General features: G+C 55.2%; 1 protein-coding gene across 1 annotated transcript; it reads left to right on the forward strand.

Moving 5' to 3' along the window:
• Positions 1-3,253: 3,253 nt before the first annotated feature.
• Positions 3,254-21,247, forward strand: WNT2B (Wnt family member 2B). Its single transcript, XM_055728392.1, has 5 exons — positions 3,254-3,650; positions 15,703-15,923; positions 17,551-17,828; positions 18,256-18,520; positions 19,921-21,247. The coding sequence occupies exons 1-5, from the start codon at positions 3,487-3,489 to the stop codon at positions 20,148-20,150; spliced, it is 1,158 nt and encodes a 385-aa protein (XP_055584367.1). The 5' UTR covers positions 3,254-3,486; the 3' UTR covers positions 20,151-21,247.
• Positions 21,248-27,448: the final 6,201 nt, after the last annotated feature.

The following is a 27,448-nucleotide window of genomic DNA, read 5'->3' on the forward strand; positions in this document are numbered from 1 at the left end:
TACAGAAGTCATCAGGGCTCAGCGCTCCCAAGGCTGGGGCTCAGCACTAACCACACATTCTCCTCTACGGAACCAGATGGATGCAGCTTGCAGAAAGCACTCGTGGCTCTCATGGCCATTGTGTCCCAGTGCAAGGAACCCTTTCCCTGTCTCCAGCCAGCCTGGGACCAGTTTTCTCTGAGCATCCTTCTTGGCACAAGCTGGGGAACAAGGGGGCCCAGGGCCAGCTCTGCCAGCAGCGGAGCCCCCAGCATGGAACAGGAACCCTGCCACGAGCACAGCTCTCGCCTGGGGCTCACAGGGTGCCTCTGTGCCAGGCAGTGATCATATCCAGCACCATGTCCCCATGGTACCCAGGCCCTGCTGTGCTGTGGCCAGAGAGGAGATGAGCGTGGCGGAAGCTGTGCCCATTGTGCTGCCCCTGCCCACACACGGCCCCTCTCTGGTCCCTTTTGCACAGGTTCAGGAGCTTGGTTGGGCCACACTATCCATCTCACAATACGTTCCAATAAATATGTTTATAATGGGGCTTTGTTGCCTCAGAAAATAAGTTTCCCATGAGGTCAGGTGGCCTGGCACTGAGGGTTATCCCAGGACAGTAATTTTTCCCCTTGGGGTTCCAGGCAGCTGCGATTATGCAAGGCTCCGAGTTATTCCTGGGGCTGCCACATGAAAGGTTAGCTTCCTAGCTGTGTCCAGCACGGGCGTTTTGGAGGTGCGGCAATCCCTCCGCAATCTCTTCGAGCTTCGTGCGCGGCTGGCGCAGCCCCAGCACCTGTGCCTGCACCATCAAAGCAGGAATCCAGCGCCGCGGCGGGGGAGACAGCTGGGGAGGGAGAGCGACCTCCCTGCTCTCGCTGCCACAGCAAGCCCTACTCACGGGGCAGAGCACCCTCACCCACGGACAGACAGCACAGGCAGGCAAGACCGGGCTGCCTTTGCCTCTGTGAAAAGGTGGGGAGGCTTCTGCAGACCGTGGATCTTGTACGTGTCCCTGGCTTGCAAACCCTGCCCACGGTGCCCTGAGCACGCTGCGGTCTGGATGCCACCTACGGAGCAGCTCTTCAGGTCAGGGAATGCCACAGACTGTCCTTGCCTGTGCATTTCCCTACCCTGCTTTCTTCCCCAGGGTAAAACCAACTGTGGGCCATCCCTCTGCCCATCACCACAGCTCCCTGCTGCGCAAGGCATGCCACCAGGCCCTGCAGCAGCTGCCCCAGCTTCCCGGCGTGAGCAGCCACTACCTTCAGCACCCAGGACTCTCTGGAGTGACCGACCTGCTAAGAAAATAGAGAGCTTGTTCCTTTGAAGTTAATGAATCGTGAAAGCCTTTGAAAGCAGAGCCTTGTTTACTTACTCACCGCTGCTCATGTGGATGAGCACCCAGACATCCTGAGCACGCTGCTAATTTGAATGAAAGATCAAATGTGTGTCTCTGCCCGGCTGAGCCGCAGTTGGAGGAGTGCGGGCTGCCCCAGCCTCCCTCCCCACCAAACGCAGGCAGGCAAGAGAAAGCCTGACACAAACCCAGGGAGGTCCAGCAGGCAGTCCCTCTCCATCACACCTCATGGGGAAAGAACATCAAAATAAGCAACCAGGCTGGCAGAGAAATCCAGCACACTGGGTGCAAAACCTTGGCCCACACTTACCACTTCAACAACCAGATTCAGCTGTGACCACCCTGTGACCCACCCATCGCCCTCCCCTCCCAGGTGCTGCCTCTTGCCATCATCCTGGAGCCAGTTACAGCCTGACCCAGAGGTCTCCTGCCCAGCACCATGTCACAGCTGAGACCTGCACACCCAGATGGACATGGCACTTGCCACCTCCTCCCCTTCCTTTCCCATCAAAGCAGCATACAGAGGACTTCGTCTCCTCTCTTTGAATGAAAACAAACTGGTAACTGAGAAAAGTCCATGAAGCAGCAGCAGCAGCAGAGACCCCAGATGCTATCCACTGGGATGGGTCTTCTAAACCGATGTACAGCTTTCCACACAAGTCTATAAATATCAGCCTTTTAAGTGCAATCACTTTATGAATAAACCTTAATGCAATATTCCATTTGGGCTCTCAGACAAAAGGACAGCGCCCTACCAGCACCAGCCTTCTCTCCTTGTAGTTTTCCAAAGTGTAACTGGGTTATGACCAAGTGCAAGTTTCTAGTCCCCGTTTCTCCTGGGCCGGGGAAGTCACTCTCTGAGCTGCGACCAAAGGAATGGGAAGGAAGGAGCAGAATGAGATGAGCTGGGTGGGAGGGAGGGGGCAGCTGAGGGCTCTGGCAACACGAAAAGGACTTTGGTGGATAATGAGGTTCCCGATCCTAGTAAATAATTAGGCATATTGGGAAGTGCCAGCAATGAGAGGTGACCCATTGCAGCCTAATGCCTGCTCCCCACCAGGGTGTGGAAGGACCAGCCAGGGAGCTCCCAGGTAAGGTTGGTCTTCACCAGCCAACAGCTTCAGGGCCATGAAGGCGCTCAGAGCCAAAGGCAGCTCGTCCCGTCCTGCAGGCGGCAGGGGCACGGCGGAGGTGAGAGATCTCTCGCCAAACCGACATGAAGGGACACGGCAGGTGCCTGGCCACCGGCTGTCTCCGGGGAGGAAGGCGGTGGCCCTGGCTGGGGACATCACTGCCGCGGGACGCGTGTGTCCCAAGAACAGCGACTGTGTCTCCCGTCCCGCAGACCTGCGGATCCCCCGCATCGCCCTCCGCACCCGGCCGACCCGCTCCTGCCCGCCCCGGGGCCGGGGGTCGGCGGCCCCCCCACGCGTGGCGCGGAGCCCCGCGGAGCGCGGCCGTTTCCCACCCTGCAGTGACACCTGGCGGGGGCGAGCGCGGGAGGAGCCGGCGGCGGCCCCGGCCCCGAGCATCCCGCCGCGCCGCCGAGCCCCTTCCCCGGGCGGAGCCCGACGGGGCGGCCGCGGCCGGCGGCTCCGCGTCCCGTTCCTGCGGGTGCGGGCGCGGCCCCGGGGCGCGGCGGCGGGGCGGCGGCGGGGGCAGCCCCGGCGGTGGGCAGGAGCCCGGGGGGGCTGTCCGACGTGCCCTCGGGGAGGCGGGGGTCGGCCCGGCCGGAGCGGCGGCTCTGCGCCTCTGACTCTGCCCAATGAGAGCCCGCAGCACGGCGGGCGCTGTCAGTATTTGGCCACGGCCCCCGCGCTCCCATCCCCAGAGCGGCCTCGCCCTCCGCGCAGGGACCTCCATGGCCCGGCCCGGCCACGCCGCCCGCCCGCCGCTCGGGGGGCGCCGGCCCCGCTGAGCGCCCCGGCGCCGCCACCCCTCCGCCCGGCCCGGCCCGGCCCGGCCCTGCCCTGCCGCCCCCCGCGCAGCAGCATGCGCCTGGGAGCGGGGGCCCAGCCGGGGCTCGCTCAGCAGCGCGGAGCCGGCAGCCGCGCCGCGGGGCCGTGACGGGCAGTGCCCCCAAGGGGAGCGCGGGCAGGACCCCCCTCCCCGGTCATTTCTCCATCTGGACGCCGCCCCGGAGAGATATGCTCAGCCCAAACCGCCTGGAAGCGTCTCCTGGGATTGCCTTGGCCCCCGGGCGTGCGGAGTGCGGAGCCTTCCCCCGGACGGCGGGCGCAGCCCCGCGGCTTTGCCTGCCCCTCGTCCTCCTCCTGCTGGCCCTGACGCCCCGCGCCGACTCCTCGTGGTGGTGAGTCCCCGCGACGGGCCCGCCCGCCCCGACGGGCCCCGGGCTGCCGCCGGCGGGAGCTGCGCGGGGCTCGGCCGCGGGATGGGGATGGCGGTGGGGATGGGCGGTGGTGGGGGAAGCCCGGCCGGGGGGTGCCGCCGCCGGAGCCCCGCGCCCGACGTACGGCCGTGGGAGCCCCACGCAGGGCAGCGGCGGCCGGCCGGGGCCTCCCGGTTCCCCCCCGCGCCGCCGGGTCGCAGTGCCGCGGCAGGACGGCACCGGGACCCCCTGGCAGCCCGGCGGCAGGACGGGCTCGGGGGTCCCCGCCGCGCCACCTGCGCGGCTCCGGCTCTGGCCCCGGCGGCGCGGGGGAGCGGGCGGAGGGGCGCCCGCCTTCGCCCCCAGCCTGCCGCGGGGCCGGGGCTGTCCCCGGGGCGCAGCCCCGCGAGGCTCCCGCGCCCCCCAAAAAGCGCCGTCGCCGCTCGTTCGCCCCCGGGGCCGGGACCTGCCGCGGTCCCCCCCCGGCTCCCGCCGCATCTGCCGGGGAGCCGGGCCCCACGGGCCGCCCCCACGGGGAAACCGTCCCTCGGCGGCAGCGAGCGGGGATCGCCCGGCGCTGCGGCAGCCGCCGGCAGCAGCCCTGATCCACCCGCTGCGATCCGGGGATCGGGCTGGAGCTCCCGCATCCCTGCGGGCTGCGGCGTCGCCCCGCGCACTTGCCTCACGGCTTCTCCTAAGCTAAGAAGTTGCTGTTCCCCCTCGTTTGGATAAGACGAGGCTCTGTACCATATAGAAACGATGCCATAGGAGACACCCGCCTTCTAGAAATTAACCTCCTCCCGCCCCAGTTCTGTAACAATGAGAATTCATGTATGCAGAATGAGAGTAATTAAGAAAACGAGGACTGCGTAGTTTTCCAAGCAACCCCGTGCTGCTTCAGTAGTTCGGTTACACTGCAGAAAAAAAGGAGTTTGCTGCAGAAAAGATCTCAGGGTCCCCCACCCTGCAAAAGTCCTCTCTAGTCCTGTGGAAAATAGTTTTCCACGCCAATCTCATCATCATTAGAACATTGCAGTGGATGAAGCAGAACTTAATCAAATTCAACCCATCTGCCCCTGCAAGGGAATGGTGGTTCCTGGAATTCCTCAACTACTGTGGAGCACGGTGTGAGGGCCAGGGAGCACTTAATAGTCACGCTGATAACGCAGGTATTCCTGGTGTTTGAGAGCACGTCTAGGCGTGTGGCAGCCGTGGCCAGGCTGGCATCCCTGGGAGAGCGGTTCCAGGGTGAGGAAGGCGAACGGGAAGGCTGTGGGGCTGGGGGGGGAGCAGGAGCCCCCAGAGACGTGCTGCTCGGGCAGCAGGATGCAACCAGGCACAAAAGGTGGGTGGCGTGAGGGGCGACTCCTTCGGGGGGCACATCTGATGCAAAGCAGCAAGACCAGTGCTGTTCCCGGCCATGGCCAGAGGAGATCTGCAGGTGGTCACCCCATGGGGAACCGAAATCGCTGGTCGAGATGAGGCACCCTCAGCGAGTATCGGGTCGATACAAGCGCCGGCCTGGCTTCCAGCTGCCAGATCTGCCCCCACCCATCAGGGCAGGCGAAGACAGGACAGCATCCGTGGGGAAGGTGATGTTGCTGATCTGCTAGAAGCCGAGGAAGGAAGGAAGAGTCTTAGGGCAGCAGAGGAGTGGGATTATTTCTATCAAGGAGGCAAGAGAAGGGGAGGCTTGTCGGAGCTGAGGAGTGGGTACATGGGGTGAAGTAGGCTGGAAAAAGATGTGGTACCAAGTAGTCACAGCATCATCTGTGCCCAGCACTGGGCAGTTCTGGTAACATGGATGCTGCCTGAAAGGTGAAAATTCTTTCTTTAGGGTGAGTGTGAAAAGCGCCTATTTTCCTCACTGTTGTACCACGCTTCTCCCCACAATGGCTGTGCCACAGTGTCTGCCCTAATTCCAAGCACACATCTCTTCCCAACAAGCGGGAGGAAAACCAGCCACATTTTAAGCCTTAGTAGCTGTGGCTTGTTTGGAGGAAGCTAGATTTATCTCTCGCAGCGGTTTGGGCTCTCAGCTTGCAGACAGACCCCCGACCGGCAGCTTCTCGCTCGAGGGAGAAGGGAGAGCGGGGGGCAGCCCCTGGGGGGCTGGGGCAGGAGCCCAGTCAGGGCAGCCGTCGCCGGGGCAGCCAGGCACGATTCCTTTGAATATTTTCAGCAAGCGGAATTGGTCCCAGGGACCTTCAGTACGTGACTTTTAAAACAAAAGAAAAAATTAGAAACCAAATATATTAAGCTCTATAAAGTTCACATTTTTGATAGTACTTTCTCTTCTGTAGACCAGAACATTCCTAAGAAAAGTCTTCATTGAAACGAGCACTGTTCTGCTGGACGTGTCAGTTCTGATAAAATAGCATGTTTAGATGAAATTGTGTTTTACTGAAAATGGTTTCAGCCAGCTGTGGTTTGGGAAAAAATTATTCAGTGATTTACATAGGTTTCCAAGCACATCTTTAGCACTACTGATATTACAGTAAATGCATTTGGTGGTGCATCATCGTTCCTTATTTTTATTATTATTGCCAAATTCTTCCAGGGATTCACACACAATAAACTTGTGGAAATAGAGGAAATGCTTCTCATTTTCAGAGTCAACTTTTAAAGTAGATTAATAGAAAAAACTGGGTCAGTTCTGATCACAGTACATGGAAAGGAAATATCAACCAAATGTTTCTTCTAAACAACTGCAAATTATTAATTTTCAATGACGTCAGGCACGGCCTGCACCGCCTCGCAAAAAAACGCCAGGAACTGGTGAACTTTGGTGCTGGAAAAAGCGCCGGTGGGTGCGTGTGTGTGTATGTGCGTGTGCTCGGAGCACGCAGTGGCGAGAACAGTGTTTGTGTGGGCAGGGGGACATGCTCAGGCAGGGGGACACACTCGGGGCGGTGCAGTTGCAACCGGCGGCACTGCCTGGGCTCCGAGGCCGCCGTGACTGGCAGCGGGACGGCCATGGCTGTGGGGAGCAGCATCCATACAGAAATGCTCCCAAACTATAAAGTGTTACTTAGCAACAAAATACCAGCTGAAACACAGATGGAAATTAAGAAGGAATGCAACAGGAAAATCCCTAAATCCCGTTTACACTCGAGTGCACTTGGGTAGGGAGAGCAGCATCATCCAGGGACGGCGGCTGTCCCCTGGCGGGCGCCTGCCTGGCAGGGCTGTGCCCCACGCGCGCCGCGGGAGGACGTCGGGCCCCAAAAGCGGCCTCCAAAATTCCTTCTGAAAGATTTGGAAGCCTAGACAAACATTGCTTATAAACATAAACTGTGCAATAAACAAACTTGGTGTAAATAACTAAGTAGAGTTTACTTGCTATTGAGAGCCCCACTAGCTGCTCTGGTGTGGAAAGCCATTTTAAACTGAAGGTTTGGTTAAAGAAAAATGTACACAAAGCCAATGCGCACACCCCCTGCACCCCACCCTCACACATACCCGCTCGCCTGCAAGCCCGCATGAACACACCCCCCAACCCCCGGCACACCAAATCCTTGTTAGCTAACTTGTTTATTGCTAACCACAGCCGTTGGAAACTACAAATATTTAATTTCATCTGGCATTGGAACAGATGGGAGGCATCAGGCTCCCAAAGAGATAAAACAAATCTGTGGAAGGAAGACTAGTGCGAGCTCGGGTGCGGGTCGGGGAGCGTGCGGGAGCTTGGCGGCCACGTGGGGCTCCTCGTGGCATCGGCAGGTTACAGGGCTTGTGGAGGAGCCGCTGCACCCCGCGGCGTGATGCCTGAACGGGCACTTTTAGGGATGCTGTAAGTCCAGAGTTAGGCAGCCACCACGCTCCAGCTCCCTTCCTTGGCCAGGGAAGGAGGTGTGTGTTTATGGGCAGGGAAGACACACCAAGGGTGTGAAGCAGGAGCATGCATCGCACTCTCTGTGTTAGAGCAACACCAGGAGCTGGTGTCATGCTCTTCCCGAGGGCATGGCAAGGATGTCCCCATTGCAGGTGGGGAAGGGGACGTTCCCACCACGATGGGTAGGAAGGAGCTGTGCTACACAGCTGTCCCTCTCCGGGGTCTGCCGTGCGTTTCTGTCGTGACACCAGTGCTGGTCCTGGTCCAGGTGCAGCGGATGGGCAAAAAGAGTGACGGAAAAAACGAGCCACACGTATGTGTGCATACAGGATATAGGAGAGAGGGGCTCATTTAAACGGGCATCACACTGAGGTGTGTGGGAGGGGAAATAGCATCAATAGGAATGTTTGAAATTAAGCCAAGGGAAAGACAGCTGCATGGAGGAGCTCCACAGGCCGTCGGTGTAACCCTTTGGGGTGCACGGGGGCGTCGCTGCCTCCCCTCCATGCCAGTCTCAGCAGGGCAGACCCGCAGCAGTCCCAGGAGGGCTTCACTAGCAGAAGGTCTGGCAGCTCCCACAGCAGCTGCGAGGACTGCGTGTCCCGTCGCTCTGGATGCCATCCTGCACCACACAGGAACCATTCCCTCCTCCACGAGTGCCCCGGCCTCAGGGCAGCTCACCTGCCACCGGCTCTCAGCCCCAGGGCTGTTGCAGGCCAGGTACCAGCAGGGGAACTCTCCATCTCAAAGGGGAGATGACGTGCAGCGTGGCTGCGCTGGGGCACGGGGGTCTCCGGGGGAGTCGCACCCACTGGACGTTTGTTGTTGCAGAGCGCTTTGCATGGCAATAAAAGCAGGAGGTCAGTGACCGGGAAGTCTTTATCCCAAGGCGCTCCGCAGCTCCGGCTGTCCAGGCAGCCGCGCTTTGAAAAAGTAAGTTTTAAAGTAACGTCAGACTGATGGAGAATGAACCCTGTGGCCTTTGCAGCAGCCCTGGTGTTCTTGGTTGGGGTGTATTGAACAGATGGGTTCTCTCAGTCACTCTGCGCCGTTATAATAATCCTAATTGTGTTCCTTAGTTCATTTTTCATTAGGGTCACTTTCACCTATAGGAAATCTTTCTTACAAAGAAATGCAGAAGAAAAAAATCCTTCTGCTCTTCCAAACTCATTAGCTTTTACTATTACTAATATGGATTTCAGCAGTGCCTGCAGCCCAGTGTGAGATCTGTGCTAGGTCCTGCAGAAACACGCAGCCCCTGCTCTCAGCGGCTCGCACCCAACACACAAGATACACCACAGACAAGAGAAGAATCTTCCATCCTACTTTACCACCAGAGACCGTCTTACCTCCCCCCCTCTTAGCAAAGTGCTTTAGGTTTTAGGCGAAAAAACTTGATACTTAAGGATAAAGCATATTTTTGATGAACGATTTCTGTTGTATTCGTACGTCGCCAACATCGCCCCCAAGGAACAGCTTTCACCCAGCGCTGAGCGAGGTTTTGGTTGCTATTGCAGAAGGCACTGGAGCCCTTTTCTCCCTGTGCTTTTATAACCTCCCACGCTCAGCCCTTTCCCACGCTGCACCGGCCCAAGCACGTGGGGGCTTTGCTGCTCACCCGATGCACACCCTGCGCACACCCGGCCCTGCGCACACCCGGCCCTGCGCACACCGCGTCTCGCCTTCACAGCGCAGCAAGCAGAACAGACCTTGATTTCCAGGTCACTCTCAATACAAGATGCCGACAGCAGACCCTCCCACATCAGCCGAGGGGACAGCAGGGCTCATGTGGGTCCAGCTCCCCAGCATCAAGGTATTTTCCAGACATTTCAGCCCTTCCCACAGAAACCATATCCTACTGACTGCACACAGGCGCAGGCAAACCAGTGAGGGGACTCCGGCAAGGAACCAAAGGCACACGACTGGAAAAAGGGCGATACATGAGAAACAGAAAGATCATGGTGCAGAAAATGAAAAATACGTCCCTTGAATGGTACTGGTAGTGCCTCAGCATTATGATATTAAAAATTATTCAAGTGAGACTAACACTCTCAACATACAGAGTAGTGGCTCTAAGTGAGGAAATTAGGACTATTAATCACTCTAAGGCGTTAACAATTCCAGCAGGCCAGGATGGCCCTGTTCCCAGTGGGGCTTAATAAAACACTCAGGATTTATAATAATAAAATAATATCTCAAATGTCTATAGCACCTTGCAACCCAAAGTGCTTTGCAGTTGGCTATAAATTGTCTGCCCACAGCCAGGGAGAGCAGAGGAAGGAAAGCGCGGCATCCCTGGGAAGTATGCGAAGAACTCGAGGAGGTGAAATGCTGCCAGGCACCTTGGAATTTACTCTTTATCAGGCAGAGAGACAGGGATGTTGGATTCGATCCTATCTGCACAAAGTGTCTCCAATAGCTGCCTAGGGCTTTCCAGCCTCCCACCAAAATAAGGATTTTGTGCCGAATCAATGGGATGGGAAGAGAACAGAAGCCAAGATAGTTTTGCTCCCAAGTTGATCTTTCAGGACTATCACAGTGGTCATGAGAGCAAGGGGAGGTGAACCAGTTTTCCCAGGGAAAGGACTCCAACAGCCTCCCATACCCTTAAGCAGCCAGAGCACACTCATCTCAACCTCAGCAGCGGAGCTCTTGGAGCAGGAGTCAGCAGCAAGGAGGCTCTATGCGAAGGATTGCACAGAAGGCCGAGTATCGCCCGCCTGGGGGGACGGGGACTGGGGCTCTGGCTCTGGCTCGCTTGGTGGGGAGAGGCAGGAGCAAGAAAGGCAAATTCTCTGGCTGAAAACCCGTAAGGTGGGATGTCAGAGCCGAGCCTGGTGCCTATGCCAAGATCCAGCTGCAGGTCAGAGGAACATCTCTCGATGATTTAAAAGCCATTGTGCTGACAGGGTTCACGGTGCTGTGTCTGGCCAGAACATCTCTACCCCCCATGTGCTGTTTCCCCCCAACACTGCTGTTCCCGCCCTGCTTTGCCGCCCAAGGAGTTGCAGACAGTTGGCAAAGTGGCGTTGGCATCCTTGGGAGGAGAGAAGCCACAGGAAGGAGACCTGTTAACCTGCGGTCGTTTTTTAGCCATGAACTCTCTCTGCATTAACCAGTGATGCTGAAGCAGCCCGGTGCCACGGCTCACCCCTGCCGCAGCCTGGCCGGGGAGGTTTGCCCTGTGCACGCACCCTGGGCTGCCCCGGCTGAGCTTCCCCGCGCCTGGGGCTGCCTTGCTGCATCACCATCGCTGCTTGCACAGACATCCTTCTCCCACCATAAAGCCAACGTGATAAGTCGTTTTAGTTAAGCTCAGCTTGTATTAATCTAAAATTGTACCTTTAATGGCACTGGTGCAACCCTGGTTTTCCCACAGTGGGAACTTTCACCATTTCAGCAGCTGTCTTGTTTCTAGAGCAGAACACAAAAAATTCAAATTTTGAGGTTTGTCTAAGAAATAGGAATTTGTCAGAGAGATGAGGCTTCACCTCTGCCGGGCTGACTTACCGATTCCCAGGAGGAACGATGCTCTGCGGGTGACAGCTGGAGCTGGGTGCACACAGAGGCTTCGCTGCTGTTGCCTCTTCGGGACTGGAGAGCTGCCCCCACAAAACCACTGGGTCAGCCGGTGGCATGTTAGCAATTGAACAAAATTACTGCCAACAGCTCTGCCAACAGTCACAAAAAACCATATCCGGAGGTGCCGCAGTACTGCAGGGGGCTGTTTATTTATAATGAAAGGGAAACTGAGTTCCCCTTGGCAGCACAGTCTGGTGCTCCTGGGAGCCAGAGAAAGCCCTCAACAGCCGCACAGCAGGTTTGCTCACCTGGCCAGGCTGGTGGAGAGATCTCCTTTCTCCAGCAGAAGGTCCCATCTGCCTGTTGCTAAGGTGCCTTAGACTCTGGCCATGCTTTTGGTGTCCCCACTGCTACACCTGGGGCACGGTGCTTTTCCCATCTTTTGGTCTTTCCTAAAGAACGTAGCAACCAGGAAGCTGCGTACACTGTGTCAGGGCCAAAAGCACAGTTTATTGATCCGGAAAGTTTCCAGCACAGTGAGTCTGGAGAAGAAATGAGACATACTGGGGTCTGATCCCTGGGACAAGATGCAGCAGATCCCAGGGACTCGCAGCTGACATGCAACTGCGGGGATCCCCTCCTAACACGCAGGGAGCTGCACGTACAGGGAGGAGAGCGGCTGTGGCTCGGAAAGCTCTGAGCTGTTCAAACTGTCACCAGAGCAGTCTGAGCTGAGGGCAGAGACATGACATGGGCCACATGGTTCCACAAGAGCACCCCGAGGAGTCTGCAAGTCCTGGGGGAAGCCAGGCACGCTCTTGTGGGAAACGCGGGAGTAGGACGCATACAGCATGGAGGCAAGCCATGGAAGGGGGTTAGCACAGAACGCATGCTGCCAAGTAAATAGATGCGTCTGCCTCCGATTTGCATGTTTATCTTAGAAGCAATTTAGGTTTCTCCTTGTTTACAAGAGTCAAAGTCAGCAGACTCTTAGAACAAGAACAACTGGGAGCCAGCATGTGACAGTTGTCTCCTGTTCCCCCAGTGCATCGGCACGGCTGGCACTCGCGGGCTGTTGAGAAAGCTCACTTCAGCTGCGCCAGTGGATGCGGCCGTGCAACAGATGACTTGCAGAGAGGAGGAAAGCTAGCAGGGAGCGAGGAGCGCTTCACCTCACAGGCTCTCAAAGTATTTGCTTTTGTAACATGAAATCTCTGGCCTCTGCTGCACAAGTTGCTCCTTGCGGGGGATGGGGAAGGGAGGGCAGGAGGTGAAGGTCCGGTGCCACATCGGGTAGCACGGCGTTCCTCGTAGCGTGGCAGCTCACACCCATCTCCTGGCAGCTGAACCCTAGGAGCAAATGGGAAATACAGCAAGCTTGTGATTACACACTCATTTGCAAGAAGTAAATGATGCAGCATCACACAGCCGAAGGCTGTTGGAGGGATCAGTGCCAGCCCCGTTGCCTGAGCTGAGCAAACAGCTCTGACACTTAGCAAGGGAGCGATGCAAGGGCTTTGCAGACCCTTCGCGAGGACCTCGCAGGAGGCACTATCCCATGGAACCCCATTTGACAGGGTGGGGGGTCGTTATCCCACATGCACTTAGGTTGCCCGGCTCTCACAGGCTGCTCCTGCCTCTCCTCACCATGCAGAAATCCAAGCCCAGTCTCCAGTGTCAGAAGCAGTTCCATCTCATAGGCTTTTCTGAACTCATGGCTTGGTGGTTTTTTTGTTTTGGTTTTGTTTTTTTTCTGCTGTAAAAATGCAGATTTCCCAAGAGTACAGCATTTCACAGAAATTTGCCGCTTCCAGCCCAACTTCATTTTTTAAAAATGAAGTTCTTGATAAGGCAGCTGGGGACTTCCCAGAACATCCATTGTCTTTTCTATGTCAGTGTTTCTAAAACGTCAGATTTTTAGAAATAAAATCAGAAAGGGATGCTTTAATCAATCCAAAACAAATGTTTGTGTTTATTCCCTCTCAAAATTCTGCTTGGCAGAATTTTCTGATGTTCCCTGTCTCGCTCCATTGCAGACTAACTGAACCCAACTGGAGCATTTCTCACGAAACGGAAGGTCTTGGTCTCACCAAGATAACCACAGCCTTTCCAAGACAGATGACAGATTTCCCCCCTCGTCATGCCATGCCACTTTCCAACACCACAGCAATCATGGGATGGATTTTAGTACATTATCTCCAATGGAGGCCTATAGGTACCGCAGCAAATATGCTGCTTGTTGGCAGCCACAAGCAAAGAGAGATAGAGCCACCGACCCCAGTGAGGGTCTGGGACCCTGTGTGGTGAGGTGCTCCCGTGGCGGTCTGTGCCCTTCGACCTGCTGTCCCTCCATTTTCTCCTGCTGATAGTGTTTGCTCTGATCTGGGTATTTGGCAGGAGAATTAATGAGCAGTAATTAGCTCAGAGTGTGAAAAAGGGAGTTCCTGGTGTTTATCTTGTCTGAAGGGTTTTCCTTGATCTCCGTCTCCCAGGGGATGGTGCTAGGCAGTGCGTTATCTGCCAGCTCTGGAGGCAGCTCCTCTGCCAGCGTGTCTTCCCTAAGCCAGCCCTGTTTACACACACCGCCGCTGCTGAACACCGGTGCCACAGCTCAGCAGCACTGGAGGTAGGCAGGGGATGGGGTCCCCGCAAGGTCCCTGCTGAGGTCACCCATCAGAGAACAGTCTACCTTTCCCAGCTTTCCCAGCATCTCTTTCCCCCGGTGAAGGCGAGCTTTGGCTGCTGCTGCAACCTCCATCCTGCAACACCACTGCCTCCCAGCAGCCTTGGCCCAGCTCTTGGCAGTGCAGGCAGGGATGCATCAGCCATCCCCATCCTTGCTGGGACCAGGCAGGCTGGGAAGAATGAACTCAGGACCAGGATACCTGGGCACGCTTCCCCATGGAATCTCTACAGCCCCACTCAAAACCACTGGCCTGTGCTACCATCCAGCTGCTGGGATGCTCCTCCACCCTGCCCTGCTCACCACGGGAGGGAACCGGCTGCTCCCACAGCCCAGCATGAATGAGGCAATTAAATGCCTGCAGTTGGCATTGCTCGATGAGCTCCTGTTGGCTTTTCTTTCCTAAACAGCTTCTGCCATCTCCCTTGCTCCCCTGCTGCAGGATGAAAGGCTGACGAGCAAGCCTATGAAAATAATGCTCGCTGTCCCTCAGACTCGGGGCTTGCAAAGCTGTGGGGAGCCGGGTTTATTATCCTCAGCTCCAGCCTGAGATGACCTTGTGCTTCTGCCAGCATTTAAACAAAATATTTTCAGAAAGGGAACAGATCCTATTGCTTTCTGTGCTCACAGGGCTTTCCTGAGCCTGTGAGCTCTCTCTGGGGCTGATAGAAGTGATAGAACAGGGCCAGAGAGAGACAATGAAATACTGCCCAAGCTGATTGCTGCTTATTATTATTAAAGGACATTCTTACTTCCAGTCTGGGAGGGCTGACAAATTTGAATCCCACCCAAACCTCATCCCTTCCAGCCAGAATCACAGCTCCGCGCTCTGTGGCAAACATCATCCTCCAGCACAAGCAGCCACTGCGTGGCTGGGGTGAGCGATGGCACCGGCAGGGGCTGACCAGGATGGAAAATTCCACGTTGCTGCTATTGTCCAGGTTGGTGTGAGGCTGCGGGCAGAGCTCAGGGTCCCTCCCTCGTGCCCGTGGAATGCTGCCCGTGGGGCTCAGCCAGGCTCTACCAGACTGCTGTTTGCACATTGTTTTTCTGCTCTGAGCTCCCACTCTCTCCTCAACCACTGCAGGGAGGGGACCAGGGTGCAGGCAGGACAGGAGACACAGCATAGTTCTCCAAGTTTTCCAGCTTCAGGGCACGATGATAAATGTTCACCAGTACAGGAGATGCAGAGAGAGGACTAGATAGCCAGGGGATAACAGTGCGAAAGAGGACTGCAGCAGCAAGAGAGGAGCAGGCTTCACCTCTCTCCTTCACCTGAGCATTGCGTGGGTGCCTGTGCCATGGGTCGCTGTTCCCACAGCGTGCCCCAGCCAGTGTGCAGGCAGGAGACACTGCAGAGCCTGCGCCAGGCTCACCTGGGCTCCATCCTGCTCTGCTCAGCAGGGCTGGGCTGCAGAGCCGGCTGGGATGTAGGGAAGAGGGTGGAGGGAGGTTTTGCACATCAGCAAGTTCCAGGAGCTCGCAGAGAGCCCAGGCTCTGAGGGGTTCCCACAACTTGCAGCACCCCAAGCTGGCTGTCTCCCAGGGAAGATGGGCTCCACAGGGCCCCCAGCTCCCTGCCGCAGCGATGCACGCACAGAGCACAGCTTCACCCTCCGGCCTGGTGCAGCTCGGGGTTATTTTGTTAAACACAAAGCGCAAAGCCCAGTGTCTGTGATGGCTCAGCAGTGCCCTGTCCCTGCATCCTGCCTGTCTGAACCCCAGCACGGGGCAGGTCTCACCGCGCAGCCAAGCAGCAAGTTCTGCAGCTCCGCCAGCTCGCCCATGCAGAGGGGATGCTGCAAGGGGGGCACGCCACTGTGGGGGGCTGCCATCAGCAGAGCCCAGGAGCAGCTGTGACACAGGTAGCAAGAGGGAAAGGTGGGCTTCAATGTAAGACCCCCCCACAGCAAGGCGAGGACACAGGGGGACGGAGCCTTGCGCCTTCCCCCTCTGCAGGCAGCACCGTAACGCGGCACCGTTTTCTCTCGCAGGTACATTGGGGCGCTGGGTGCGAGGGTGATCTGCGATAACATCCCCGGGCTGGTGAACAAGCAGCGGCAGCTGTGCCAGAGATACCCTGACATCATGCAGTCGGTTGGGGAGGGAGCCAAGGAATGGATCCGGGAGTGCCAGCACCAGTTCCGGCACCACCGCTGGAACTGCAGCACCCTGGACCGGGACCACACCGTCTTCGGCCGGGTCATGCTGCGAAGTACGTTCTGCCACGTCCCCTTCCCACCACCACGTGCCTTGTCTCCCTGGGAGTTTCTCCTCTCGCTGGGCTGCCGTGCCCAGGGGCTTGGATTACTCCCTTAGGAGAGCTTTGCCTTTCCCTGTAAATTAATCAAGCAGTAATGGGAGCAGAGCGCTGCACTTGGAATAGCTGCGCCAGATGAGATGGAGCAGGGGGAGCACTGGGGGAGAAGGGGGAAGGAGGAGACACCTCCGGAGAACAGGCTCATATGTAAACAGTAATGGGATATATAAATATTTGGAGAGCAGGGTTGGCCAGGACTCAGCAATTCACGTGGGAACTGGCTGTTCCCTTGCATGGCAAGGGAGGCAAGGCAGAGCTGAGGCTCCAGTCCTTGCTTCGGGCTCCAAGGTGGAGGACCACCACAGCTACGGGGCACCCGCCAGCCCCGCACGAACGGCTGGGCACTGAGCCTGCCTGGGAGGGACCTTCCCACGCCAGGTGAGGGATGGATACAACACAGGGATGTACCCCAGGAGCAAAGAGAAAAGGTGTGATGGGGACAGGGGTGGTTCCAGAGCAGGAGCAGCATTATGGGCTCCAGCCACCCTGGGAGCCCTCTGGCAGCAAGCAGACGCTGGGAGCCGGCATCAGCCCCGGCGCAGGCAGCAGCACTGCGGGACAGATGATGCTGCATCCCATGATGTGCCAGGGCACATCCAGCCCCACGGCCTCCAAATCAAAGGCGGCTGGGAAGAACCTTTCCACTCGCCAGGAGCAGCTCATACGGAGGACATGTGAGCGCCTGCGGAGGGAGGGGGGGGCTTGCTCCCAGCTGGTGGGGGGATGGGGCAGCTGCCCACCGGGGCAGACAAGCAGCACAGCCTGCAAGCCGGACCCCCGGAGAGGAGCTGGCTGGAGGGAAGGGGGCTGTAAGCACCAGGATGCAGCACTCGCCTTGCCATGCTGCAGCCCTCCAGGTCTCAGCCTCTCCATCCCTGCAATGACACCTTTACTCCTGCCTGCATCCTCTCCCAGCAGAGGATAGGGAATGATGAAAGCTCATCGCCACAGCCCCATCCTGCGAGGCCCAAAGAGAGCTCTGCTGCCTTTGAAGTTGCTTTCAAAGGCTCTCAAAATGAAGACGAACATGGTTTTGATTTGCAGCTTCTTTTACAGCATTATAAAAACAGCTGCGAACTCGAACCAGAGACATAAAATAGCAGGCGGCAAGCTGTGCCGTGCGGGGAAAGCTGAGCCTGGCCGGAGCTGGCGCCAGCTCCCGCACTCAGCATCGCACCGGGAGGGAGGCAGCCTCGGCCGAAGGTGCTGGCTGGTCCTGCAGTCTCAGCACCCATGGGCACCCGTGTGACCTGGGCCACAGGTCAGCCAGGAGGGCCTGACAGGCAGCCCTGAGAGCAGCCCAACAGCCCGAGCTGCTGAGCCCTGAGAATCAGTATGAAATCCACCTTAATCTGAAAGGTGCCGGGGAAGCTGAGGCCAGCAGAGGTGGCCTTGGCTTACCTGCATGGGGGATGGTCTCACCCCCAGCCGCGAAGGTGCTGCCGCACGGTGCCACGCTCCTTGGTGGGCTGTGGGTGCCTGGCACACTCACTCCCCATCCCCATTTCTCTTCCTGCGGCAGGCAGCAGGGAGGCCGCCTTCGTCTATGCCATCTCCTCCGCTGGAGTGGTCTACGCCATCACGCGGGCGTGCAGCCAAGGGGACCTGAAGGCATGCAGCTGCGACCCGCTGAAAAGGGGCCGCTCCAAGGACGAGCGCGGGGAGTTCGACTGGGGCGGCTGTAGCGACAACATCAACTATGGGATCCGGTTTGCCAAAGCCTTCGTGGATGCCAAGGAGAAGAAAGTGAAGGATGCCCGGGCGCTGATGAACCTGCACAACAACCGCTGCGGGAGGATGGTGAGTGCAGCCCCTGCCGCCCAGCCCAGCCCCTGGCCAGCCGTCCCACCGGGACCTCCCACAGGGGAAGGGACAGTGGGAGCAGCTCGGGCACAGGAGCGGGACCCTGGGGTTCGCAGAGGGCAGGTCGTGCTGCAGATGGGGGCAGGACACTGCCCTGCCTTCCCAGTGCCCCCCTGCACGCCCTGCAGGGGAACGGTCCCGCGGGGGTAGCAGGACCCTGCTTACCTTTGCTCCCAACACGTCCTCGCTGATGCTGGCATCAGTGCCCGTGGGAGCGCATCCTCCGCCAGCAGCACCCCCCTCCCTCAGGAGCCCGTCCCACACAGGTGAGGGCTGATAAGTGGCACCAGGGACAAGCGGATGCAGGCGCGATGTCTGATGCCCAGGGTGGCTGCCGGTCCTCACAGCATCCCTCTTCCCACAGGCTGTGAAGCGTTTCCTGAAGCTGGAGTGCAAATGCCATGGGGTCAGTGGCTCTTGCACACTAAGGACTTGTTGGCTGGCAATGTCAGATTTTCGAAAAACGGGGGATTACCTAAGGAAGAAATACAATGGGGCCATCCAGGTGACGATGAACCAAGATGGCACTGGCTTCATGGTGGCCAACAAGAACTTCAGGAAGCCCACAAAGACAGATCTGGTGTATTTTGAGAACTCACCTGATTACTGCGTGATGGACAAGTCAGCAGGTACAACCCAAAGCTCCACTTGCTGCCCCAAAGCAGCTTTTCCTCCCCTCCCAACAGGCCAGCAGCTCCTAACTAGCCCAGCCTGGCAGAGCTGCTGGGGACCTCAGCTCCCCCCCAGACCCCCGTCCCTCGTGGGGGGGGTTGCGCTGTAGGGGGTCACCCGGGCCCTCAGGGGCTGTTAGTGCTTACTGGGTCCCCACAGCACCTCACACCTGTGCAGGCAGGACTGGGTTTGTCCAAAATCCCAAGGCTTTACACCAAAGCTCCAACCCATCAGGCCTCTTGTAACGAACGTAGTGCAGCATCTCCTCAGAGCCTTTCTCCTGCAGGGCAAAGCTCCCTCAAACAGGCAATAAAGAGCCTGTTTTGTGCAACGGGCTGCCGGCTTCCCCCCTGAACACAGCCCGAGCTGGGATGGGAGTGGGGAAGGTGGCAGCAGGGCTGCTTGGCTCCTGCAGAGAAGATCAGCGGTTTCCCAGCCTGGAGCATCCCTGGGTTGGGGGTTTGCAGTAGCTGTGGGGGCTCGGTGGGGAAGGCAGCACGTGCTCCTGCCACCCTTCAGTAAGCCCTTAGCCTGAGTGGAGAGGGCGTTTCTAGCTTTGCCAGCTGCACAGCCTGGCTCAGCAGGGATAGAAACATTCAGGTTGGAAAAGACCTTTAAGATCATCGAGCCCAAGCATTAACCCAGCACTGCCAAGCCCACCGCTAAACCATAAGCACCACAGCTGCATGTTCTTTAAAACACTTCCAGGGATGGTGACTCCACCATGTCCCTGGGCAGCCTGTTCAGATGTTTCACCACCCTTTCAGTAAAGAAATTTTTCTTAATATCCAATCTAAACCTGCCCTGGTGCAACTTGAGGCCATTTCCTCTTGTTGCTTGTTATCTGGGAGAAGAGACTGACCCCCAGCTCACTGCAACCTCCTTTCAGGTAGTTGCAGAGAGCAATAAGGTCCCCCCTGAGCCAGCTGCTCTCCAGGCTGAACACCCCCTGTTCCATACACTGCACCAGGCCCCCTGGGCACTGAGGGGCTGCACAGAGCCAGTCCCCATGCCCGCTCTGGGCAGCAGCGGGTGCAGGCTTCAGCAGCGGGTGTGGGGAAGGGGCTGTGCTGAGGGTCGCCAAAGCTGCATCCCTGGCCAGGCTTGCTACCCACGCTGCAACCCGTGCCCTTCAAGCAAGGCAAGCACAGGCTCCGCACCCAGCCTCTGGAGCCCACACTGTGGCACCACGCACCGCGGCAGAAATGATGGGACTTCACCACTAAGGCAGCCAGATCTGAGGGCTCCACTGCGGACGGTAGATCCGTAACCCTAGCACTGCCAACGGCCATGGGGCGGGGGGAGCATCTGAACAAGGAACAGGAACACCCTGACCCACTCTCGCTTCCCTCTCCAGGCTCCCTGGGCACGGCCGGTCGCGTGTGCAACAAGATGTCCCGCGGGACGGATGGCTGCGAGGTGATGTGCTGCGGGCGGGGGTACGACACCACGCGCGTCACTCGCATCACCAAGTGCGAGTGCAAGTTCCACTGGTGCTGCGCTGTGCGCTGCAAGGAGTGTGAGGACACTGTGGACGTGCACACGTGTAAAGCACCGAAACGGGCTGAGTGGTTGGACCAGACCTGAGGAGACAGGAGCACAGAGGGAAGAGCCCACTGCCACCCTCCCTTGCGATTTTTTTTAAAACCCTGTGCCCTGAGGACATTCTGGGAGCTCTAGTTCAACTGCATGGCTTTTATTTAATTAATTCTGCAAAGCACTAGAGAAAGGACTACATTTCCCAGGAGATACTGTGGACCCTTCTATTTGCTCGGCAAAACTAATCCCCTACCTAGGAGGAGCCTGCAATCCTTGCTGAAACTGTGAAACTGCCATTGCCCGTCGTTCCCTTTGGTGCAACCGATAAGACTTGGAGGATCATCAGGATGTGATGGCTGAGGAAACCTGCACCTCCCTGGAGAATTTATGTTGCAGTAAAGCTTCACCAGCAAAAAACACTAGTTCAGAATAATCCATTCTTGCAGAAAACATTCTTGCTTTTACTTGTTTGCAAGGCCAGAGGAAGGGTGTTGACAATCCGTAAGACAGTTCCATGATCCCTGCATTGCCCTCACGCGGACTCGGCACCCACCCCAGCTGCACTGCTGACCCCCTGAGCAAGAGCCGCCTCTGCACGAGGCCCCTCGCCGTCTCCCTGCCGAGGCGACAAGCAGAACAGTAAATTGGGACTGGGAACTGAATGACTGCACAAAGACAAGGGCCACCCCTAGATGCTGGCAGACACAGAGGGCTAGAGAAAGCAAATAAAATCTATGAACTCACTGGTAGGTTCTGAAGTCAACAGATAACAGCATCTCTGTAAAACTCACTTGTATGTTGTGTATACTGCTTATTATTTTAAGTCAAAATTCATTATAAACCTATATCAGAAAATTAAGTTCTTTGCTTTTTCAATTCCTACACACCCAGCTGGGCACTTCCCCAGAGCAGGAATCAGCCTGCAGCGTTTCTTCTATCCAATGGGCTGTAGCTCCCGCAGTCCTAAAGCACAGACCTCCCTGTCCCAGGAGTTACCTCATTTCCCACAAAGCAGAGCCACAGCATCCAGCGTGCAAAGCCCCAGGGGAATCCCTCATAAGGAGCAGCATGCTCCAGGACATCTAATGACATAGTGCTCGGTCAAGCAGGAGATGCTAGATTAGCTTCCAAACCTTTCCCGTGAAAAAAAAAAACCCCAACAAAACCAAACCAAGCAAACACCCAAAATGTAAACTATCAACTAAAATTGAAGCTGATGAAAGAAGGGGCAGGCAGCTGCAGAGCTGGCAGTAGGTATGTTACAGAGATCAACCAACCCCTCTCATCTCTAGAAATTCCCTCAATTCTTCCCCCCCAACTTGGGCAAGCAGTGATTACAAAGGTGTTTTATTTAGTGTACAGATATTTTATAGTCTGCTCAAAAGGTACCATTCCACACAAACAGACTTAATGCACAAGAAGGACAGTTGAACCTGCAAACTAAGCTGATCCAGGTAAAACAAAACAGAACAAAATTTATCTTAATCATTGCAATCCCTGAGCATAGGCTGAAGCTAACGGGTGCTTCTACACTTCCAGAGCTCGGCTGCCCCGGGCAGGCTGTGCTTTCTCCCTGACCCAGGAAAAATGTTATTTTTTGTAATGTTGATCATCATCGTGCTGATGGGCAGGTAAGGATGTTTCACACACTCAAAGCAAGTTTTCATGAAAGTTATAAAGCTTACAACAGCGGGAAAGGACAAGACAAGAGCAACATTCACCTGTGACTACTTTTGACTGGGGTCTGCTTTCACACTGCGATTGCTGCTGGAGGGGCTGGCGAAGCTCTCCGAGGAGTCAGAGTTGTTTTCTCCTGGCAGCAGCAAGACGTGTGGGAGGGATTCAGAGGGAGCTGAGCAAGCTGCAGTAGTGATGTCTGAAGGAAGGTCAAAGTAGCAGGATGGGATTAAGGCAAAGATTACTCTGGTCCTAAACCATCCATCGACTACTACAAAAAGCATCTCCGAACGGGGATTTTACCCAACAGCCCTAGGAAATATTAGTTTAAGTGGTGGGATTATGGGCCAGATTAGAGCACCTTACTCCATGCCAGACCACCGAGATTGCTCACGCAGAGCTGCTGCAGAGCCACGGACAAGCAAAAAGGTGCCGTTTTAACAGAGCTCTTAAAACAGTTACAGGACTCCCACCTCCCCACTGCCTGACCCATCTCTTCCAGAACTAAACCATCTATTTTTGAATCCCGTACTAACAGCATGAGAGGGCTGAGCAGCACCTTTCACCCTCTCTGTTGTTGCAGAACCTGCACTCAAGCTGGTGTTTACCTGGTAGGCTCCCGGGTCTCAGCCCTGGCCCTTCAAAGCCCTCTGAATTTCAAGGAGAGCCAATTTTCCTCAAGATTTGCTCTGTCTTGGCTGTGCCGAGGAATGCTGGCAGGTGAGCAGGAGGTCTGAGCCAGGCCAAAGGCATTTCAAGCCTGCCGTAACACACCGTCCATCAGCACGCAGGCTAATCTACCGGGAAGAGCTCCCTCATTTATCTTCATTACTGCTCCACCTACCATCAATTTACGACAGACTTTAAAAAAACGCTGCCCCCTTGGCAATCAATCCAAGCCTTCCTCCTAGAGCAGGACACGCTCCATGGGCTGGGAGGGACCCAGTGCCTGGGGACCCAGGGTCAGCCGTTAATAAACATTTCTTCCTCTCCAGAGGACCCCTGGGAGATGTCTTCCAGCAGAAATACTGCTCTGTAGCTGACCTGTAAGCCCACCTGATGAATGACACCTTAATCAGTAGCTGCTGCCAAAATACATCTTCCCTTTGAATGCAGATGTTCAACATTTTATAACAAAGGTGAAAACTCCTGAGGACAGGTTGTCTAGGGTTTATTGGCTCCCCCCTTTCCCGTATCATCACCGAGATACTAAAACTGGATTCCTTTAGCCCTCTGTAGAATAACCATAGCTGAGAAGGCAACCCCCTGTAGCCCTGCCGGGGCCACTGGCACCATGGGACTCCCTGCCCAGCTGCCTTCCCTCATCACAGCACAGCAGTAAATCAAGAGAAACAAAAATACTTGGAAGCGGGTACCAGCATTACCGAAGCACCTGGAGGAGCAGTCGTGCAGACAGCAGGGCAAGCTCAAGTCCACCCAACAGAAGAGCTGAGCGTTTCCTCTGCAAAGGGCTCCACGAGACTGCACTCGCTTGTTTATTAACAAGTGGTCAGCAAAAACACAACGCCTGGCAATAGGAAATACGCTCGTTAGCTAGAGCTAACTCCCAGCGCTTGTGCAAGTTGCCAACCCGTTGCAGGCTGAAGGAAATTCAGACTGGTCTGTGTCTTCCCGCAGACGAGCCCTACCAAAGCTCCCTGTCAGCACACGCATCCTCAGCAAGCAGATGTTTTCCATCTATAAACGTTTATGAAGGCTGCAGTCTCGTCAGGGAACACTCACTCCCTCTCACATGCCCCCCTTAAGTAATCTGCCTAAAATGCACAGGGAGCCTTTTAGGCAAGATCATCTTCTAATCATCCTCCAGTCAAAAGCATGCTGAACTGAAGGACAAGGAGCAGAATTAATTGCTTAATGAGCTTCTGAACAAACGACCTTCTCTGAAGAAGGTGGACAGGACACACAGGAGGAGGTAGAAGTCAATGGAAGCATGGGATGCACATCAACTGATGTTTTCTCCACTAAACCACGTGCGAGTGAGCAAGGGCCTTAGCCCGGGTGACACCAGCATTTCTCTGGATGGATGTAGTGGTAAGGTCGATGAAGTTTTTGAGCCCCAGCAATGCAGAGGGGACACACGGCCCAGCTACACCCCTGCCTAAAGCCCCCTTGTCACTGCCATGGCCCTTTCTGTTCATCACACTCATACGCATGTGAAAGGCTTTGCTCACGTACCTGTGCCAACAACAGCATGCTCCATGGAGGTCATCTGCTGGAACAGGTCCAGCTCTCAGGGACAGATTTATTGGGGCATTTTGACTAACATTTGCATAACCTGTCAAGATCTGTGTGGGAGCTTTCACATCCCTTATTACTGAAGCAGAGTCAGGGAGGGCTGCTCCAGCTAGCAGCAGGGGGGTTACTGCTCTGGAATCTCAGCTGATGAGTCAAGGCGGGAGAATGCAATAGTCACACACTGTGTCACACTGTTTTATAACTGATGATAGCCTACAGCCAAATTAGAAAAGAAATCAAGAAGTTCTTAAGAGAAGGGTCTGAGCTGATGAGGCCACAGTATGATTGCACAATTCAATGCAGCCAGAGTAAAAGGAAAATGTCATTGGCCAGAAATAACCAAAGCAAAGATCCCCAGTGGAGGAACATACTCATCCTCGTGGATGCACCCTTACTGATGCAGTAAGTGTGGGTGTGTTATCCAGCTTTCCCCAATGACCAGACTCACCCAAGGGCCTACCAAAAAGCACAACACAATGATCGAAGCTGGAAATGAGGAAAATTCCAAGCACATGAGCAGCATATCCCTGATCACCGTCTTCTTCCTACAGTGCTAAGGGCTGGGGCATGCAGAGCACACCCCACGTAGGAGGCTCAGGAAAGGGAGCAGGGAGCCAGGAGACTAGACACAGAGCTGGAAACTGAAGCTACCTCTCCCCACATTATTAGAAGTCAGGTGAATTCAGACCACAGAAGACTGTACACAGAAGCCCACTGTGATTGCTGCTGTCAACGTGACCTGATGTTTGGAGATTTTTAACCCATAAGCAGAAGACCAGAACAGCTTGCGTTTCACCTACGCAGCCATACAGAACTGCTGAAGAGAGAAGGGGGGAGTCCGTCTGTCCTTTTTAACAGGAAAACAGGGCAAGCCGGTAGTGACTCCGAGGCTGGTAAAGTACAAACCCCACCTGTTCTCTCTGCCCTTGCTACCAATACTGTCCTCTGCTAGGAACTCAGTACCAGTGCACATCTGCTCCCTACCTCCACAGCTGGTCCCATTCTGAAACCTCAGCACAGCCTCACGTGGCTCCCAACCACACACCCCATATATTAGTAGTTTGGGAGGTGCATCTCCCCCCCTCAGCATGTCATCTCTGGGCAGGGGGAAGGGCAAAATTAATTTATGTCTGCATGAGCCCTGTATGCATGTCTCCTTTTGGCTAAGGGAGTTTGCTCTCATATTTAACCTCTTCAGCCCGCTGGCACTGGAGGTGGATGATGCAGTTTGTAGAGGTGCAGAGACTTCACTCTTCCCCCTCCCCCTGGAATCTTCCTCTCACTTTTGGTCCTTGGGATTCACCCAATGTTTCTCAGAGAAAAAAAAAAAAAAAAAAAAAAAAGAGGACCTCAAGACAAGTATGCATTTAATAAGCAGTGAGACAAATAAGCTGCAGTTATCCCAGCAGAATTACAACACCAGAGAACAATTTTCTGCATTCCTCTGAAGGCCTGAAGGAACCCAATTGCCTGCTCTCAGCCTAAATAGGTACCAGACACCAAGTGCTCCATAAGCAAACAGAGCCCCCAAAGTGCAAAAATGAAATAAGTAAAAAGCTTCACATTACATATAAACCAGCCGTTTGCACCTTGTTATTAATGGTCTTGACTATGACCTTTAAACCCTGCCTTGCTCAGAGTCATGGATCTACGAGCCTTGGCACCCTCACAACAATTCCAGGACGAGAAGCAGGGAATAAACAAGCCTGGCCAGCGCCCGAGATGCGGAAAGGGAACTGGCCTGTGACAAACCTGGACTGAGAACCTCTCGAATGCAGCAGCCAGGGCTGAGAGGTAACCACCTCCATACGAATTGGTCAACATAACCTACGGTGACCGAGATTTCTAACGGCATGAGAAGTCCTGTGGCCACATATACACATGCACAGGAGCCAGTAACGCACGCCATCTATCCTGTTTCAATAGAACGAAGGGCTTACAACATGGTAAATAGCTGCAAGAAAGCTCATTCCCCAGAGGATAATTCTGATGTGGTTTACAAAGCCACATGACTCGAGTTGCCTTGAGGAGACCCTGTCACCCAGAAATATTTATTAGTCTAAACTGCCTCATCACCACTTTTAAGAGTTTTATTATTATTATAACAGCGTCGATAGCCAGTGGAAAGTTTTCCTCCTCAAAAGCTGTTCAGTATAAAATCACCGCCTCTGAAGGAGACAACCACACAACAGAAGAGCCATACATGCTTGGCTTGCTCTTGCATCCTTCCCAGGCAGCTGGTACCAGCCCCCGCAGGCCTCCAGTAGCACTCGCCGTACTGTACAATACCCAATCAAAACGCTCCTACTTGTACGAAGGGGCCAGCTACAGACCAATGCCGCGGCGCTCACTCTTCCGAGCTCATTCATTCCTCGGATAAAAGTAGGTATATAGGAATAGTCCACCCAATGGTTCAGGTCAAGTTCCTTGACTTTGACTGACTACTTTGAAGGAAATGAAAATTTGAGAAGTCTACTAACATCCCATACAGCCTCACAGAAAGGCTTTTGCCATCCCAATGGCTACAAAGTCACCCCAGTGCATGTTTCAGGGAAATAGTATCAGTCAATGATTATCTGTCCCGACTCATAATTGTCTTTATATATATATATACACACACATATGTACACAGAGCAAAACACGCACACAACTTAATTGCATGTGAACTGATATGGTATCGCTATGGTATGGATCAGGTGGCAAGTCTCTGCTCCTAAATGGCAAGTGAATGTTCCTATAAAGCAAGGAACAATCCTGTCCTGCTAGGAACTCATGCAGAGCGCTCCTCCTTCCTTAATAATTGCTAGCACTTCTAGAGAGACAGGAAGATTTTCATTACATAGCCTGCTGCCAGCTGTACTTTCGGCATAAGCCCATCCCCTTTCTGTTACTGTTATGTCAGGGGAGGACAGTGAAAGAAAGCAGCTCTTGGAATGATACATGGGAGGCAGCGCTTCATTTATAACCCCACACAAATGCTGGAGAATGTTCAACTTGAAGAAGCATTAGGTTGGTTACCTTATGGGCCCCTGCGGACCAAGAAGTGAAATTACATGAACACAACATATCTATTAATCACCACAATGATTCCACAGTGAGAAGCAGTCCCAATGACATATATTCAACTGGAAAGAAAGTTGAGAAAATTACCTACAAGTAGTTACGCAACTCAGAAAAATTTGGTAGTACCTTTCTGTAGGGCTCCCCTCTTGACTCCTCAATGAATTCAAGTATTTAACTTGGATCAAAGCCCAGTCAATAGAAATACACAGTGGAAAGTAACAATGGGATTTCTACCTAAACACGTGTGTTTCCTCTCAGCCAAAGTTACAAAAAAATGCACAGGCAACTGCCCACTCCATAGTACTTTGCTTACAAGGTAAAGAATGATTTGGGGGGGGAAAAAGAAAACA

Source organism: Falco cherrug, chromosome 16 (genome assembly GCF_023634085.1).
Source record: "Falco cherrug isolate bFalChe1 chromosome 16, bFalChe1.pri, whole genome shotgun sequence".
NCBI lineage: Eukaryota > Metazoa > Chordata > Aves > Falconiformes > Falconidae > Falco > Falco cherrug.

Excerpts from the sequence above, each read along its gene's own strand:
- WNT2B (XM_055728392.1), top strand. The coding sequence starts at position 3,487 with ATGCTCAGCCCAAACCGCCTGGAAGCGTCTCCTGGGATTGCCTTGGCC. Across the intron at positions 3,651-15,702 it reads CGCGCCGACTCCTCGTGGTG|GTACATTGGGGCGCTGGGTG; the intron begins GTGAGTCCCCGC and ends TTTCTCTCGCAG. Across the intron at positions 17,829-18,255 it reads ACAACCGCTGCGGGAGGATG|GCTGTGAAGCGTTTCCTGAA; the intron begins GTGAGTGCAGCC and ends CTCTTCCCACAG.